The sequence below is a fragment of the Temnothorax nylanderi genome, unplaced genomic scaffold (assembly GCF_030848795.1).
Source record: "Temnothorax nylanderi isolate EJ_2023f unplaced genomic scaffold, tnyl_v1.0 TNYL_tig0049_pilon, whole genome shotgun sequence".
NCBI lineage: Eukaryota > Metazoa > Arthropoda > Insecta > Hymenoptera > Formicidae > Temnothorax > Temnothorax nylanderi.
The window spans coordinates 603280-620594 of NW_027249111.1; the positions used below are offsets into that span (position 1 = coordinate 603280).

At 40.3% G+C, this 17315-nt stretch overlaps 3 protein-coding genes across 5 annotated transcripts; 1 reads left to right on the plus strand and 2 right to left on the minus strand.

Annotated features, from left to right (window-relative positions):
- The first annotated feature begins 57 nt into the window (after nt 1–57).
- On the plus strand, nt 58–11155 carry LOC139772395 (uncharacterized). 3 transcript variants are annotated; one of them, XM_071706067.1, is made up of 8 exons: nt 58–205; nt 1338–1697; nt 1833–2300; nt 2385–2792; nt 3221–3346; nt 3616–3852; nt 4074–4401; nt 4727–11155. In XM_071706067.1, the coding sequence occupies exons 2-8, from the start codon at nt 1375–1377 to the stop codon at nt 6254–6256; spliced, it is 3420 nt and encodes a 1139-aa protein (XP_071562168.1). In that variant the 5' UTR covers nt 58–205; nt 1338–1374; the 3' UTR covers nt 6257–11155. The 3 variants fall into 3 exon arrangements, with proteins under 3 accessions (XP_071562168.1, XP_071562166.1, XP_071562167.1); XM_071706065.1 differs by having other exon boundaries at nt 1833–2792; XM_071706066.1 differs by having other exon boundaries at nt 58–1697; nt 1833–2792.
- Nucleotides 11137–14091, minus strand: LOC139772423 (solute carrier family 35 member G1). Its single transcript, XM_071706115.1, has 3 exons — nt 13707–14091; nt 12431–12646; nt 11137–12124 (listed from the first exon to the last, which is right to left on the minus strand). The coding sequence occupies exons 1-3, from the start codon at nt 14016–14018 to the stop codon at nt 11630–11632; spliced, it is 1023 nt and encodes a 340-aa protein (XP_071562216.1). The 5' UTR covers nt 14019–14091; the 3' UTR covers nt 11137–11629.
- On the minus strand, nt 14067–16931 carry LOC139772474 (ester hydrolase C11orf54 homolog). The gene is made up of 4 exons (XM_071706204.1): nt 16921–16931; nt 15763–16299; nt 15678–15699; nt 14067–15590 (listed from the first exon to the last, which is right to left on the minus strand). The coding sequence occupies exons 1-4, from the start codon at nt 16929–16931 to the stop codon at nt 15270–15272; spliced, it is 891 nt and encodes a 296-aa protein (XP_071562305.1). The 3' UTR covers nt 14067–15269.
- Between the last annotated feature and the right edge of the window lie 384 nt (nt 16932–17315).

Genomic DNA, 17315 nt, shown 5'->3' on the forward strand with positions numbered 1-17315 from the left:
GCATCTACGCACGACCCATGCCGGCGCTCGTAATTGCGCGCGCGCATGCACCGCACGAGCCGCCATTTTGTCACGTTTATTTCTACGCGCATCCCCCACCAGGATTGAAAACAAGCGAAGGTCGACGCTGCTCGTCTCGATCGCGGGACCGAGCGCTCTTTGGTTAGGTCACTGGCTGCGCCGTTACGTTTGGAGCTTCGAAACAGTAAGTAGAATCGCGCCGCGGCCGTCGCGTCCGTTTCCGCGTCCACGTCTCGCGCCGGTCACGCTCGGCGTGGCGTCCGCGCGGCGACGCCGCGCCTCCGCTTCAGATCCGCGCGCGCGCCTGTGTGTGCGTGTGCGTGTGCCTGTGCCTGTGCCTGCCTGCCCGCCTGCCTGTGTGACTCGCTTCGACGAAGGAGAAAAGAGTGCGCGTGCGAAAAAGAAACTCCGTCGCGAGGACGAGGAGCAGCCTCGCGCTTGGACGGTACCGCTCGCGGTTAGCCTGACTGCCATTCGGATGTCATCGCCACCACCGCTGATCACCGTCGCGATCGTCGCAGTCGTCGTTAGTCGTCGTCGCTGCCGCCGCCAACGCCGCTCGTCGCGCCATTCGGCACTCCTCATCCGGTGGCGTCGCGACGCCACGTTCCCGAGGACGCGGCGCATCTCGCTCTCGTTATAACCTCCAACGTTCGTTATAACCTATATAATTATAACCTCAGGTCCGCGTCGAGACGCGGCCCGACGCCCGACGCCCGACGTCGATCGGCCGGGGGGGCGAGCTCGGGACGGTCGCGCCACTGCCTCGCGCGATTATCGTTTGTCCCGCAACCCGCAACGGCGACGACGAGGAGTCGGGCGGCGCGGGTGGGAGAGGGGAACGGCGGCCTGCCAATAATTGTTCGTCGTAGCTAGGTGTTCGGTCAGTTCGGTGTGCGTTGCTCGCGAGCTTGTCCGAGCTGTGAACTGTCGCGTTCCCGTCGTGCCCCACGGAAGGGAAACGCGAACGTCGTCGCGCGCGTAGGCCGTGTGGTGTGCTCCGCGGCGACTCGCCGCTCGCCGCGTGATGTAACCTCGGATCTGCGGACGATCACTCGTGTGCGCGCGCGGAAACTAATCTCGCGACCGATCGTCTTGACACCGTCTCGAGGGCTCCTCGTAATTTCGGACGATTTTGCGATAAGAACGCGCAATTTGCCCGCGAATGCCGAACAATAAGTGGATTTTCGTCGATCGCGAGACCGTTGCGGGTTCGCGAGTCCAGCGTTCCATTCGCGAGGATCGGTCCATGTGCGGCGACACGCTGGACGGTTAGAGCGAAGCGTGCAGCTTACTGATCTCTCTTACGTCGCCAGTGATTTCAGTCATCAAGTAGTTGAAAAGCCACACAAAATGGACGTCAGCGGTGATCTGAATCTACAATGGGTGGGAGACGTAGAGCTTCACGAGGAGGTAATATGCGGCCTGGAGGCGCAGCTGGTCGCATCGGAAGAGGAGGTGATTGGCGCCTGCGAGGAGGTAACGGTGGAGGAAACCGTCGAGTCTGTTCCCGACGTGGTATCCGCCACCGAGTCCGAGATACTGATGGTACCTCAGACCAATGACATGGAATCGATCTACATAGTGCCACAAGATCAGGGGCACGACTATCTGAATATACAAGTCACTGAGGAAGTAATAGCTGACAACTGGGACAGACCTGGTCCAGATGACGGGTGAGTTTCTGTGTACAGATATGTAAAATAATGGATCTTCCTTTAACAAAGCCTTTATCTTCTCGCTGTTTCAACCTGAGGAATGTTTTTGTATCTTTGTGTACTGTGTGTATTAACAAATTATTTTACTTAAAGGGTCGAGATTCCAGAGGCTAAGGTGACTCATGACAATCTCCTGGAGTACGATGACATGGAAATACCGTTGCCGATCGATCAGGATTCTTACCAGAACGCTCGGCCGTATCCATGCGACTTTTGCAGCCGCAGGTTCCGAAAGAAGGCAAATTTGATGAATCACATTGTGGCACACCAGACAGATCGGCCATACGGTTGCAATCTATGTGGATCGCGCTACGTACGCAAGTGTGATCTAAACAATCACCTGAAGGTCCATGCGTATGCCCCGTCGTCGCAAGACGGCCTCGAGGATGACCTGAATGACGAGGATTTGCTGGTTGTCGAGCAGGAGGAGGACGTGTCGACTGGCGGTAACAAAGGCAGGCGCAAGAAGGTACAATCGAGCGTGCCTCGCAAACGGAAGAACAACACCGCCGCTGGTATGCCAAAACGTACCGCCGAGGAAATCAAGATAGAGATGGGCAAGTATGTGTATAAACCAGACGATGCTTACAAGGACGCGCTATCTTTCTACGAGGATGAGCTGACCGATGGTTATTTTGCACGCAGTGGCAATTACGCATCTAGCTCGAGGTGGCAGATGGAGGAGATATCGTCTGCCACGGGCAGACAGAAGCCACAATCGTGGCCTATCACCGATCCAACAAAGCCGTACGTCTGCCAGTCCTGTGGTATCAGCTTTGCTAGGGAGAAAGCACTTGCGTCACACGCGCGCGTTCACGGTGGCGACAGTCCGTTCGAGTGCACCTCGTGTGGCGACATGTTCTGGGATGTCAACAGTCTGCGAGAACATGTACGCATCAAGCACGGTGGCACCATTCCCCAACAGATATCCGATGCAGAGGAATATGAAAATGACGTCACTTACACGGGCGACAACGAGAGGATCGGCGAGTTTTATTGTAGCACTTGCGCGGTACCGTTCCATCGTTTAGATCTACTTAAACGCCATCAAAAGTAAGTATTTTAAATTTGCATTAAGTATTCCAGAATTATTGCCTGTCTCGGTGAACACAAATGTTTGGATATAGAATTTTAAAGCAGAATGGTTGTTCGATTATAATAGTTTCTGAAATATCAATAACTGAAGGTTCATAGATTTTGTACATATAAAATGTTATTTTAGTAATCTGAATTCATAATACTATTATTAAATATAGATATTAAGATATTTAAATTGGGATGTTAAAAAATTGGAAGAAAAGTTTTCAAAACTTTCCAAGTGTTAGTAAAGAAAATATAATTGATCAGTTATAATTTATTGTAGCTAAATATTAATGATAATAATAATATATGTGAATTAAAAATTCTTTTATCATTAACATGTTATCGTGAGTGTTAATATTAAAAAATTGTTTATGTAAAGTTTAATATCGTACATATAGAATTCACATGAAGACGGACATGGACACAATGGAAGGTTCCAGTCAGCATCATATGTGCAATGTTTGCGGAGAAGAGTTCACGGAAGCTCTAGCACTATTAGCACATGCGGAACTTCATGCTTCAAGGTATCCCACAACTTTCGTTAATTTAGCGATCAATGCAAAATTAGTAGTACTCAATTTCACTATCAAGTATTTTCTCATAATTTACTCGTCAAACTAGTATTAATAATAGAAGAAATTATATATATATATATATATATATATATATATATATGTATGTATGTATGTATATACATACGCGAAACGACTTCAGTTCTTTTCTCTGAATCGAACACATTAGGAACACGTTTATATGCATGCATTTACTTATTTGGTAATTTATTTAAAACAAGATCTCCTAGTCGTCGTTGCCTATTGTGCGGGGCAAGATGCCGTGATGAAGCAGAAGTTGCGGAGCATGTGCGACAGAATCACGCTGAGAACGCGCCGCCAAATACGTGTACGCTGTGTGGAAAAACTTGCAAGGACAAGCGCAGTTTGCTGAAACACTCTTGGATACACAATGTCGATAAGACTTTCGGTTGTACAAAGTGCGTGAAGCGTTTCCACAGCAAAGCTCGTTTGCGGAGGTATAAATGAGATAGTATAACAAGACAAATTTTTAATTTTGCTGGCTATGTGTATGCCGTATTTTGTACATTATAACACGCACACGCGCACACACACACACACACACACACACAAACGCTTACATTAAAATATTAAATTCATTTTGATCTCTTTGATAAAAATACAACTTTCATTCTTTATATAAAATTTTCCTATTTAATTGAAAATATATTGCTTGCAGACACATGGTATCGCACCGTAACAAAATGGTAGCTTGTGACGAGTGCGGCGAGGAATTCCCCGACGGACGGGCTCTCGTAAGCCACCGTCATTCTCATAATAGGGAACTGGGCGGCCGTTCTTTCCCATGCCGCGAATGCGGGAAAACCTTTGGTAGTCGCAGCTCACAGCAGATCCATATACGTATCCATACTGGCGAGAGGCCCTACGGTTGCCGATTCTGTTGGAAGGCTTTCGCAGACGGCGGTACTTTGAGAAAACACGAGCGCATCCATACTGGCGAAAAGCCATACGGGTGCGCGATCTGTCCTCGGGCATTTAATCAGAGAGTAAGTTGATAGTTAAAACGCACGAAAGTGCGAATAGCGAACATGCGTTTTACTTTATTTACTTTACTAAGAGAAAGATAGTAACGCATATTATACGAGTACTATTTTTCTCATATTATTTTTCATGAACCTCTTTGTTTTATTATGGTTTAAATGGCGAATATTTAACCATTATTACGAGTCCAAGTAAATTGTAATCTGTTAGCAATATTTAGCCGTGTGGTACAATTTTAAAGCACGAATAAAATTAAATTGTTCTAAAACTTATACACTTCCGTTTTGATTAGAATAATCAAATTTAAAATATGTATTCTTTTTCTTACAGGTGGTACTCCGGGAACACGTGCGCGCCCATCATTCCGGTCCAGATCCAAAATGCGTGGGCAGTATAACGCCGTTTTTGTGTAAGGTATGTGGCGAGTCATACAGCACGTCTGAGCAAATAGTGGCACATATAGTGCAACATTGCGATGACAACACTGCGTTGAGACGCCAACCACAGAGTGGGCCGCGCAAGTATAAGAGAAGACGCAAAACGAAACTTGAGACGAATACAGTGGTACGTAGAGACGAGTTTACATACGACATGATGGAAAATAGCGGTGGCGCCGGTGGTGGTACCGGTAGTGGTACCGCCGGTAATATCAGTGGAAGTGGTGGTGTTGGCGGCAGCGGTGGTACTGGCACTGGCGCTGGTGCTGGCGTTGGGACTGGCACTGGCACTGGCACTGGAGGTTCCGATTCGGAAGACAATATAAAGCGGAAACTTGGCAAGAAGAACAAACAACGATCGAACGTCGAGGAAGGCTATGAGAAACTACTGAAAGGCTTTGACAGCTCTCTACAAAACATAAACTCGATTGTGAGTAACTCCAAGTTAAATGCATCCAAATCGAAGGTCTCGAAGAAGAAGCTACGCAAGGATGAGAAGAAGCAAGAAGCGCAGACATCGAACCAGTCAGGCCGGCCGAAGATGATTCACACACAGAAGACGCGAGTGCCGGTCGAGGTGGGCAGTGATGGCGCCAAGAAAGGCCAGAAGACGAAGACAATGGTGACCCGGACACCGAAGGTCATGCCGAATGAGCATAAGTCCGGCATCTTTCCAGGTGGCGAACGGAATCGGCCGCGCACAAAGAACGTCAGTTATCACGTTGAAGGTAAATCACAGCTCACGCCGGCGACGTTCCCGACAAAATCGACCAAGGAGAATGCGTCTACGATGTCGACACAGCAGTTACTGGCTGTTAACGTCAAGCAAGAGCCAGGCATGCAAAAGGCCACAAATAACAGTCGCAGGAACAACAATGGTAATATCTTAGCTCTTGGTAAAACTCAGGCGTCAGCAAACAAGAAAAGATCGTCTACCGTAAAGAGGAGCAAGCGGCAGAAGCAACCAGTAGTGAAGCAGGAATTGAATACATTGATCGTAACAAACGCGGTGGAGCAACAGCAGCAACAGCTGCAGGTGTTACAGTTACGGAATAATAATAATAACAATAACAGTACCATGGAGAACAGCGGCGATCCGGCACGACTGATGGACCACGCAGTGGATGGTAGTAATCTGGAAGTAGCTTTTGAAGCGAGCGTTATTACCGCTCAGGATGACGACGAGGTCGAGAGCATATTGCCACACAGCACTCCGCGAGAGATGGGCAATAGGGACAACGTTAAGCTCAGTGTCAAGGTGGAATCGCAAACGAGGATGATGACTATACATAGTGTTATCGCGCCGGTAGACGATGTCCCGGAAACGATAATACCGGACACATTGGAGTATACGTGCGAGATGTGCTCCGCGGTGTTCTCCAGCCGTGCCGAATTATTGGTACACGTACCGATACACATTTGATTTAATAATTTGTCCGAGCCGATGAGCGGCGCGGAGGTTTGTTCTACTTCTTTAAGTATACACTTGTTTAATCGAATCGCATAGTTGGTTATCACGGATAGGTTTGCTGTTTTAGGAGGCGACGATCGTTCCCTCTATCAACATCACAATTATCTTCATTCTTCACTCTTTCCCTTCTTCCTTATACTTTTTATTCTTCGATTCTCTATCGAACATTGCGATTTCTTCAATTACTTATAACTCATTAGATGCACTCGAATTTTCGTATTTCGCGTATTTTTAATTCGATTAGCATCGCCCAGGAACCGTTTCTTTGTATTATATCGTGAGTGACTCAAGTTTCATCTTTTTCTAATATTTCAAAGTGTACGGATAAATGATTTAACCAAACTATGACAAGATGTGTCCAATCCCAGGAACTGTAAAATAATGCATGTATATGTGTATATATGTTATATATATCGCATATACACGTGATATACACATAACATATATTTATCGTAACATATATTATGAAGTTTATTTTACATTACATTTGACGCGCGCAACTCGTCACTGTGTCCCTTTTGTCACCGTTTGCAATTTTGTTTGATCTAGGATTTGTAATACTGAAATGCGACACATCGACGAAATTGTAGTTTTACAATTTTCTATTCCGAAAAGTAGTATGACACGTGCTGGATCGAAAAACAAAAAAATACGAGTTACATAAACATTCACAGTACAATTTTTCATATACATATATATATTATATATATGAACGATGTGAAAATATGAAGATGGAAAAAAGGGATCCTAAACATCGATATGATTATACTTTATAGTGACGTTATTTTGACTATAATTAGTTCAGTTTATGACGATGATTCAATTCAAAGTTTTACTTTTGGTTCGCTTATGGAGGCAAGGAGTAAAATGTTGAATACCGCTGCGAGCGAACTTTATTTTAGTACTTGTTAATTATAATTCATATAGGATAACGCCTGCGTGTGTCGTGAAATCTTTATTATTGTAATTATACGTTTGTTATTCTATCAATCTAACTTTCTCTCTGAAGGGAAGAAAGTGGGATTAAAGAAGATATTTATTTGTGTCAAAAAACGAGACAAGAGATATTAAAATAAATGCAATATCAATTTCAAAAGATTATATATGAGTGTATAAAACACTGGACGAATTAATGACGATTCTAATAAAAATCGTCAAAGGTATGACTTGGGTGGTTCCAAAAAAGAAAGATTAACTGTACACAGAAGAAATGTACAACATTGCAACTAGGATACTTTTGTGTGAATGTCAATTTCTATTTGTAATCCATTTGTAGTGTATGTTTGGCGAGTGATCAGATAAGCTTTGGAATCGGTTCTTTAAATGAGATGCGACCGTGTACTATTATAATTGTATTATAATTTTACAAGAGCAAAGAGAAAGAGAGTTGGAGAATCAGTTCTGATGTAAGCACTGTCTCGAACACTAATAGCCGTATTCATAGTCCTTCCTTGAGGAATAAGGATTCCTTATTCCTTATTAGTTATTCTACATTTCATTAACCTTCCTTGATCGATCAAGGAACCTTAAAATTTATGAAGTGTAGAATGAGGAACAAGGAATCCTTACTCAAGGAAGGACTATGAATACGGCTATAAGCCTATACTAAGTCTCGAGTCACCGCACTCACTATCATATAAAATTGGATTTTCGTTGGATCTGACACGTCAGATTTTACCAATTTAATGACTTTATGTTCTTGTATATACATTAGTTATATTTTTATATAAGTTGTCTCTCTTTTGGTATCATAGAAAAATAATATCATATACATGTATATGTATATATCATGTATGAATATGTAATATGTAGGTACATATATATGTATACATGTCATACACTATATATATACATATATGTGTGTGTATCGTATTACATGTATATAATATAATGCAATTTATTACATATATTATGTATATATGTATGTAATATGAAATGATGTATCGTATTACATGTATATAATATAATGCAATTTATTACATATATTATGTATATATGTATGTAATATGAAATGCACATATATATATATATATATATATATATATATGTATATACATTCAAAATTGTATAAAATGCCACGTGGCTGTTTCAACGTATAATAAATGACTATAAATTTGTTATTCTATTACGTTATGCATGGCTGCGAGTTTATGAATTCTATCTACTTCAGATCTCTTTTTTTATATGGCTATTATAAATCTCATAACGAAGAGATCTCATTTAAGTTTCTATGGAATAGAAACGTTAAAAAGAAATATACGTCGGTGCATGCGAGAAATTAATACGTTTCGCGTTTACTTTTTAAGGCTCCTTGAAGACGTATACTTCTCACTATCAGATCCACGAGTTTTCTCCATATTTATTTATTTAATTAATGCATCCCCGTTGTTATCGCAGAAATATTCGCGTAAGTTAACTCCATTATTCGTTAATTAAGAACACTGTGTTTTTGAAAATTATGATTCTAAAATTTATGTAATTCAAGAATAAGTGTGATGTATGAGATATTATTTTTCAGAGATATATTCAATTTTTTTGCGAGACAGTTCTGACGATGAAGAGTTAGATTCAATCCTATGTACATTTTTGCCGTCTTTCAAATTTTTTGAACTATTCTGATAACGTTATCTTGATAGTAATATTTTTATTAATCGTATCGTGTATTCGAAGTATTAGTTATCGGAAACAGAGTTCATTTTTGTGTTACACGGTACGATATAACTTTAACGTTGATAGAATGAGAGAGAGAGAGAGAGAGAGGGGGGGGGGGAAGAGAATATGAATGAATGAATGAATGGATGAACGAATGAATAAAACAGAGAAAAAGAGAATAACGCACATTGCATAATATGCTGTAGTGGAACGATTGTTTGCTGAATGTTTAGGAAAAAGGGAGAAACATCCAAATGTATCTTTAGCTCGACGTTGACAAATGTATTTTAGACATTTGTATTTACACCTCCACGGCATTAATTAAGGTAATCAATAAAAAAAAATGAAAAACAAAAAAAGGAGAAAAGATTAAGTGGCAAAAAAAGGAACGAACGCGTGCCCTATTTTTGTAGCCAAAACGTATTTTGAATATGATGAAAATTTTCGCATTCTCGAAACGTGCGTTTTTTCGCGGTAAGATGTACATTTTATTGTTTGATACTGTGATGAGACTCGGCGGCGTGCAGTGCCTATCCAGAACTTTGTTTTTATTTCCACGGCAGCGGGGAGGAAAAAAAAGAGATAGCTAGAGCCGGTCGAAGGAACATTGGATTTTGACGAGAACGAGGGAGATTCGACGGTCAAAAAAACGTTGGCGAGAGCAAATCTGTGAAAAGGGTCTTTTGGATGTCGTGAGATTGGACGAGACCGCATCGGCGAGGGAAAACTTCGCATTGTAACAAGAAAAAAGAAGATAATCATATGGATGTTTAGGAAAGCGATATAGAGTTTTGTAATCGATTTGTCGCCTGTCAAGGACGATTCTCTTCTTTTTATTTTTTATATCAGCGATCAGATTCCTTTTATTAGACATCTGGAAATCTGTCATGAGCGTCAGTGACCGCTGAAGAAATCGGTGATAAAAAGGTCTGTCCGGCGCGATCTTATCCGATCTTTGTGATCTCGTTTGAGAGGCACTTAATTGTATCGTAGCATTTTCTACCGCATGCCACCATGCTGCACGACAAGGCTAACACACACACACACACAGACACACAACTTCCTTTTAGCAATATTATATAGATTTATATATATGTACGACACGAAGCAGAGCCACTTCGTGTTAGGGAAGAAGGCGAGACGATTAGCATAACAGCACGAGGTGTCCCTCACTTGTACAGTCGCAAGAATTGCGCTTCAGGGACGAAAATCATGACCAATGTAAGATAAAAAGAAAAAGAAAACAATATCGGAAGAATATGTAAATACATATATTTACACATACACACAGGAGGCGTGTTGATGCGAGAATTACGTGAGCAAATCGTTCGATCCTCGCCCTTCTTTTGTGCGAAAGGACTCTACCGTGCGCGATTACATTCCTGTGTTACGTCGCTACGGATGTACCCTCGATCGTACATTTATCCAAATAAATTGAGCCGCGTGACGTACTTGCCGCAGGGTAGATTAGGCGCAAATGCGATTACATCAAAAGACTAAGATGCGTCTCGGCCGTAGGTGGTGCAAGGTGTGAAGCGAAAAGAAAAATGTAAAATATAAGGGCAGAGCGAAGCGGAATGAAGCAACGTTATATATGTGAAGTATAAATGTACACATACCTTTTTCAAGCGCGAGAAGTCACTCATACATAATGTAATTAAATGTGCAACTTCTCTTTAATTGTAAGGCATAACGTAGAGTAAGATTAGCCATAGAAGATATAACAAAATGCATGATGAAGATTTCACACGGTTCGAAAGAGGGAGAAAGATGGTAAGAGCAGCAAAGTGCATGTGTGCGTGTGAGAGAGAATAAGAGAAACAGCGCGAGGAAGAAAATGTGTATGTTTTGCGTTACATTTGCCACTCGAATTGTATAAATTAAGCTCTGAAGTATATATATATATATATATACATTTGTAAGCACACTGTCAAAAGAGTAGGTAGTGTCCGTTGTCAAGCGACATTTAATAGGACTGATGGCGCGCTTCCACACGTGCTTCGTCAGGGACGATAGTAGAGAAAGTATATACAATGTAAATAATTATATTACCTTGGATATGGTATAGCGGTTTACTGTTAATCGTAGTTGTACCTTTCTTTCTTTCCTATTGAATAATTGCATTTCTATCCAACTATATCACCTATATATATATTTGCACGTATAGATTCGTCATTAAATTGATTATATATATCTTTATTAATATTGATATTATTATCGTTACTATCACTACAACTTATTATTATTACTACAATTATTATCGACATCGAAATTCTAGATGATTGATGTTTGTCATATATTGTCACTTTAAGAATTGGAATATTAGAAAGAGGTACAGAAAAGACAAAGAGAATGCATGTACAAGTGAATGTTATCTGTGAATCGGCACCTCTTCGACGTGTGATACTAGAAGCTTGTTCTAATGAGAAATTGAACGATTAAATGTTCGTTGATCTTAATACTATCGTTAAAAATTTATTTTAGTATTTAGCGTCTTGATATTTCGTAATGTTCTGAGTCTGTGATTTTTTAAAAAGTAGAAATTGAATTTTGCCAATTGCGATTTATCTGTTCTCATTACAGAGCGTAATTCAAGATCGCATTTAGCAATTTTATTCTCGCTTGTGTTCTTCGTGTCCGAGATTCGAATGTTCGAATGATTAATTCCATTGACTACGGAATGAAGTCGCAGACCGCGTATATTTCCTTCTCGAAGCCCATGCAAACGACGGAGGAGATGATAAGAATCGCGCCGGTCAAGCTGGTCGACGTGGGCTTCTCGCCGAATAGGTAAACCTGGATCAGGTACGCCAGGATGATGTCCAGTGATCTGGTGACCGATACCTTACCCGCGCCTTCGATCTTCAGTGCCTTGGTCACCAGCACCTGGCCGGTGAGGCCAGTTAACGCCACCAGCAGAATTTGGCCCCAGGTGAACCAGTCGTGCGGCAGCCAGAACTTGTGGAGCTCGTGACCGATGCCGTGACCAGACACCGTGAAATAGAAGAACACGGCGGAGACGAACGACCAGCACGACAGGTTCAATACCAGGATGGAGTAATGTATCTCCGAGCACTTTCTCATGACGACCATGTTGAGCGCCGTGAAGATAGTGGCCAGGATGGCGCACAGATATCCCATAAGGTTGTAGCTCTCAGCGCGGTGCATCTGGAGGAGAAAAATCGATTGAGGGATGGAGAGCAAAGACAGCCTGATTCGCGTTTCTTCGAAATCTTCAATTAAAATTAATCTGATAATTTCTTGATAATTTCTCGATTGTGAATTTGATATCTTCTTTGTCTCAAGTTTTTGCAGAGGCTGATGTAGGTACTCTCTCGCGCACTGCATATTTACTCAACTTTGACTGTCTAAGGCTCATCTTTGTTGAATAGTACTTTTATATTGGTCAATACGCCACCTGGTTTACGCAATTTCTCTTTAATTTCTCTTTAATTTCTCTTTACTTTTGACTACCTGGAATAAGAAGGGTGGTCTGGCAACGAGGACGACGCCCGCCAAGAGCGTGCAAACGACCATTACGCGCAGGACACCGCATGGCTCCTTTAGGAAGAGGAAGGATAGCGCGATGACGATCACCGGCGAGCTGAAGATGATCGTGGTCGCATCGCCTAGAGGTAATTCTCGGAAGCTGTAGTACAGCAACGATAAGGTCATGCCGCCTACCAAGCCCTAGAGAAAAAAAAAACTATAAATCGGCATAGCAATCGCACAAAGAAGCAGAGTTCACATACTCCCCTCTACGAAGATAAACGTTTCTTGTTAAATCTAAAGAATTTTCATTACAATTAGATTGATAGTAGAGTAGTAGACTTCTTCTTTATCAGGATAAAAGAGACATATTATTTATTAACGCGTTTATTTGTAACAGTTTATTGTTATTACACTGTTATTTCTAAGCTTTTGTATTATTTCATTACATTATTATATCGATAGTACATAAAGAAAATCCGCACTATATCACGCTATATTAAATAACGTAAGCTTCGTCGTTATGTCTCTCAGTTTTTCTGGCGGGCTAAGCTTCGCTAACGCATTCGGACGCAGATGTTACGAATGAATAATATTCGTCGCCGATCTTTTCCGGCTTAATACAGTTAATATGATACACGTTGTAGAAAAGCTGCGTATAAGCGCGTAATGATTTACATGTGCGTAATCAGATAAGAAGAGACCGATTAGTTTCGTTAGACCAAAATTTTTGTCACAGTAAAACTAGTAACAACAAAATGCTTAAAAAATGTTAATTTATATGGAAGTAATTCTTTCAGAAAAATAGAATTGATAACTCAAGATATAATAGTAACCAATGTATTTTGTTTTCAAAGAATCTCCACTTGTTCACCATCATTGCAATGTGCAAGATCTCGGAGAACAGAAAATTGCAAATGTAATTGCAACAATACCTAAAAAAATATGTCTCCGAGTTCTGGAGACCTGGAGAAGATTCCAAGAATGTGTTGGCAATAATAGTGAGCAAGTGGGACTCTGAAGACAAAATACATTTATTACTATAATGTCTTGTGTTATCAGTTCTGTTTCTCTAAAAAAAATTACTGCTATAACATAAGTGTTAACATTTTTTTAAGCATCCCGTATCGGTATAATCAGATTAGCAGATTAGCAAGTACTAATTACAGTCTGTACAAATTAGAGATTCCCGATTCATTTTCTTCGTAGACGATCGGTATAATCGTGCTCGATCCAAGATCAGTGGATGAGCGAGTTTTACCTGAAAATGTATGAGTATTCTTCGGCCGGAAGGGCCAAAGAGATCGCTGGACGATCTGCAGGCCACGATGGCCATCGTCAGGATCTGCGCCAGGGCGCGGATAGCCAGCAGAATCATGGGGTCCACGTTGCGAACCGCCTTGACCAGAGCGGAGCTGATGGTGAAGAAGGTGCCTGACAGAAATGCCAGGAACACCCCGTACCACTTGGTACCATCCCGATAAGTTTCGCCGTTGTTGGCGAACTGCTCGGTATAGTGATAAGCCGGGTGGATACTGTTGTAGGAAGCCGTGGATTCTATACTGAACTTCATCTCGGTATGTATATCGAGAGCACCGAGGCGAGAATACGCGAGAAGATCGGCAGATGATCGGCACTTAGCCCAAGCTGTACTGTCGTCGTCCGCCTGTCGACGCATCTGCGACTCCGTCCGCAATCAGCATAACTTAGACGACCAACGGATTATTGCGGATTAATGACGTTAGGAAGATTCGGGCGAGTGGAGTGACGACCGTGAGGAGAGACTGCTGATAAAAATTAAGAGATCGCTTTTTGGGACAGAAGAGAGTCGCGAACGTGATCGACAGAGAATAGGATATACTCAACCGAAAGCATCGCGACCATCATTCGATTGCAATCTGTCAAAGTGGTCTAATTAAACAACATGGCGAATTTGTTTGATATGGCTTCAATAAACACGTTTCGTTGCCTATTAATATTTGCAGTATTTGTCAAAATCAACATATTACACACATAGCAACTAAGCTCTGTATCTTTTGCTAATGTAAAAATGTAGATTAATCATATAATAAAGATGAGTCAGCAAAAATAAAAATTTAATGACAATTTGAAAGAGACATTAAAAAAGCGATAAAAAAATTAAAAAAGGCTTTTTTAAAAGAAATAAAAAAATTTCTTGAAAGAAATTAAAAAAAATATGAGTCAGCAATGTCATCATAATTTAACAGAGAGCGAAACGTTGCAGAGCCTGTTAATGATCTTATAAACAAGAAAAGTCTAACATTTCATAGAACATAGGTACGGGATCAATGCGATAGAGTTTGGTCGCTGGGGAAAAATATCCTAAGTACTCCGTATCATCGTTTGGTTTGTTCCCATGATAATACCCGCCACCGTAATTAGAATAACCATGAGCACGTGATCGAGTAAGAGAAACTTCCTGGAAAGCATCGAGCATCGTTAATAAATAAATCACGACGTATGTAGGTATATCAGTTTTGAAGCTTGAACATCGATTTTACTTTTAACCCTGGATTGGCTGGATTCATATTAACAACATGCCTGTCTGCATTAACAAACGTGGCAAATCCCATCACAGGCGTTTGCACGTTGCAATATTCAATGCAGTTACGAATTTTTTCCTTCCTTGTTATCTTACCCGTCCAATCATTTCGTATAACGTGATGTAACGTTTCTCCGTTTTTAACTACAAATGTACCGCCGAAACCTGCGAGATCAGAGACCGTGTTTCTTATTTTCAGCTATTCTACAGCACATTCTCAGAATTTATTATTATAACTGAAGGACAGTCTCGTACGTTTTCTTATACGTGAATAATTTGGTACTTACCCATGAGTTGCGAATCGGTTTTATACGGAAATCGACTAATTGCACGCTGCAATGCATCTATAAAATCGCGACCGAAGCGTTTCTTAGCTCGAACTTTGAGAACTTGTTCTCTCAGACCTTTGCTGACGAAGAAGTTACCATATATGTTGCAATAAGGATCGGTATTAGTTAAGAATTCTAATTTAATCTGTTCTGTATCTGTTATATCCGTTGTTTCTAAGAATGCAACGCGACTTTCGTTACTGACTGTCATTCTTCCGCCGGCTCCTGGCGAGAATGATGCGTTCATAATGAGCTATAAAGCAGTAACGTATTTAAAGAATGACGATAAAACAATAATATCAAACAGCAAATTTGAAACAAAAGCAAAATTGAAGATAACACTTAAGCAGCTCTCCGATATTCTATCATAAACTATAGGTTTTTAATACTGGCAGTGTGAATATCGGAACGCAGCTTAAATCGACGAAAGTTGAATAAAGTTAAGACAAGTGGGACTGATAAAATATAAAGAAGACAAAGAAATCATATTCAATATTGCTTGTAAGAAATGTAAATATACTTCGTATAAATGTCTGCTTGGTTGCGCAGTGAAAAGTCCTCCTCCAATGATGAAGTTATCATATTGGGTGCGATTAAGTTCTTGTAAAATATTTTTGAATTTGAATATCTTTTCTTTATTTGGATATGGGAAAAGATTCGAGATACCACCAATATCCAAAATTGCCGTATCGCCACATAGTCCTGTAAATGTATATTGCATATTAGTATAGGGAAAATATTGCAGGTGCACAGTGAATCTCTCACCTGGTGCTGTAAGGTAGAAAGGATGCTGAGTCAAATCGGGACAATCTACCCATTCGACTGTGGCTTCTTCGAAATCTGTACTCAACTCATTCTGGACAACTATTATTATAAAAAAATATATGCAGAAAATAAGTATTATATGATCATGTCCTTTAAAATAAATTATATGTAAAAATATTACATGTACATACTTGTGGCTAATTTCAATTTATCAAACATAAACATGTCGATTGATATCGCAGACATTTTCTCCAGTATAATATAGATACAGCTTGTAAGGCAAGACTGTTATACTATAGTATACAATTGAAATATCGAAATTATAGAACTAATAAATTATAATTTTGTTTTTAGTATCGCGCGTATCGGTATTCTTAAAAATACTAATAATACCGCATAAGAAGATACGCGATACACAAAGACTCTGATTATATTTTTGTTGTATGAATATGCGTAAAACAACTTCAATTTTCAATCATATCTAGTGATGAATGTGTATGCATTTCTTATGTTATATTCCCAAGTCGGCTCATGATTCTTACGCGGACTTTGTATCTAAACAAAAATGTTATAAAAGTACCAAACATATTATTTATCAGCAGTTTTAAATCTTGATTCATGAAGATATTTACTACTAAACGATCGAGACGAATTTCTCAATTTGCAAACCAAAAGACATGTCTTTAAAGAGAACTTATTTTTATAAAGAATAAATGATCATTTTCTCGTCAATATATTTCCTTTTATTTTCGTAAATGTAATTTTTTACATGTTATACCTACGAATCATTGCTAATTATTGAAAAACTTTCTACTTACTTAATGACCATACAAATCAGCTGACATCGGCTCTTTGCAGTTATTCTCAATAATTAATAAAAGTGTCTCTATTATTTATTCTAATGTGATAAAAGGAACGTCGCATTAGAATATTTGCGAAAGTTCATACGTTATACGTAATATATCATTTACCAATATATATACATATATATATGTATATATATATGTATAATGCAATCAACACTTATTTAAAAATATGCTGCAAAGCGAATAATATATAATTATAATCTGCTTAGGTTCTGATTATTGCATTAATGCAGCTAATAGAGTGGTCCTTCTTAAACCGCGTAGATGTTAACAATCACACAAAGCATTGTAGCCAGAGGGCGATATCTCCAAAACATAATGGAAATAAATAACGTAAACATATATAC

Excerpts from the sequence above, each read along its gene's own strand:
- LOC139772423 (XM_071706115.1), bottom strand. The coding sequence starts at position 14,018 with ATGAAGTTCAGTATAGAATCCACGGCTTCCTACAACAGTATCCACCCG. Across the intron at positions 12,647-13,706 it reads GAATACTCATACATTTTCAG|GGCTTGGTAGGCGGCATGAC; the intron begins GTAAAACTCGCT and ends TTTTTTCTCTAG. Across the intron at positions 12,125-12,430 it reads GACCACCCTTCTTATTCCAG|ATGCACCGCGCTGAGAGCTA; the intron begins GTAGTCAAAAGT and ends TTTCTCCTCCAG.
- LOC139772395 (XM_071706066.1), top strand. The coding sequence starts at position 1,375 with ATGGACGTCAGCGGTGATCTGAATCTACAATGGGTGGGAGACGTAGAG. Across the intron at positions 3,853-4,073 it reads AGCAAAGCTCGTTTGCGGAG|ACACATGGTATCGCACCGTA; the intron begins GTATAAATGAGA and ends TATTGCTTGCAG. Across the intron at positions 4,402-4,726 it reads CTCGGGCATTTAATCAGAGA|GTGGTACTCCGGGAACACGT; the intron begins GTAAGTTGATAG and ends TTTTTCTTACAG.
- LOC139772474 (XM_071706204.1), bottom strand. Across the intron at positions 15,700-15,762 it reads CTTAACTTTATTCAACTTTC|AATATCGGAGAGCTGCTTAA; the intron begins GTCGATTTAAGC and ends AGTTTATGATAG. Across the intron at positions 15,591-15,677 it reads TATCGGAGAGCTGCTTAAGT|CTCATTATGAACGCATCATT; the intron begins GTTATCTTCAAT and ends ACTGCTTTATAG.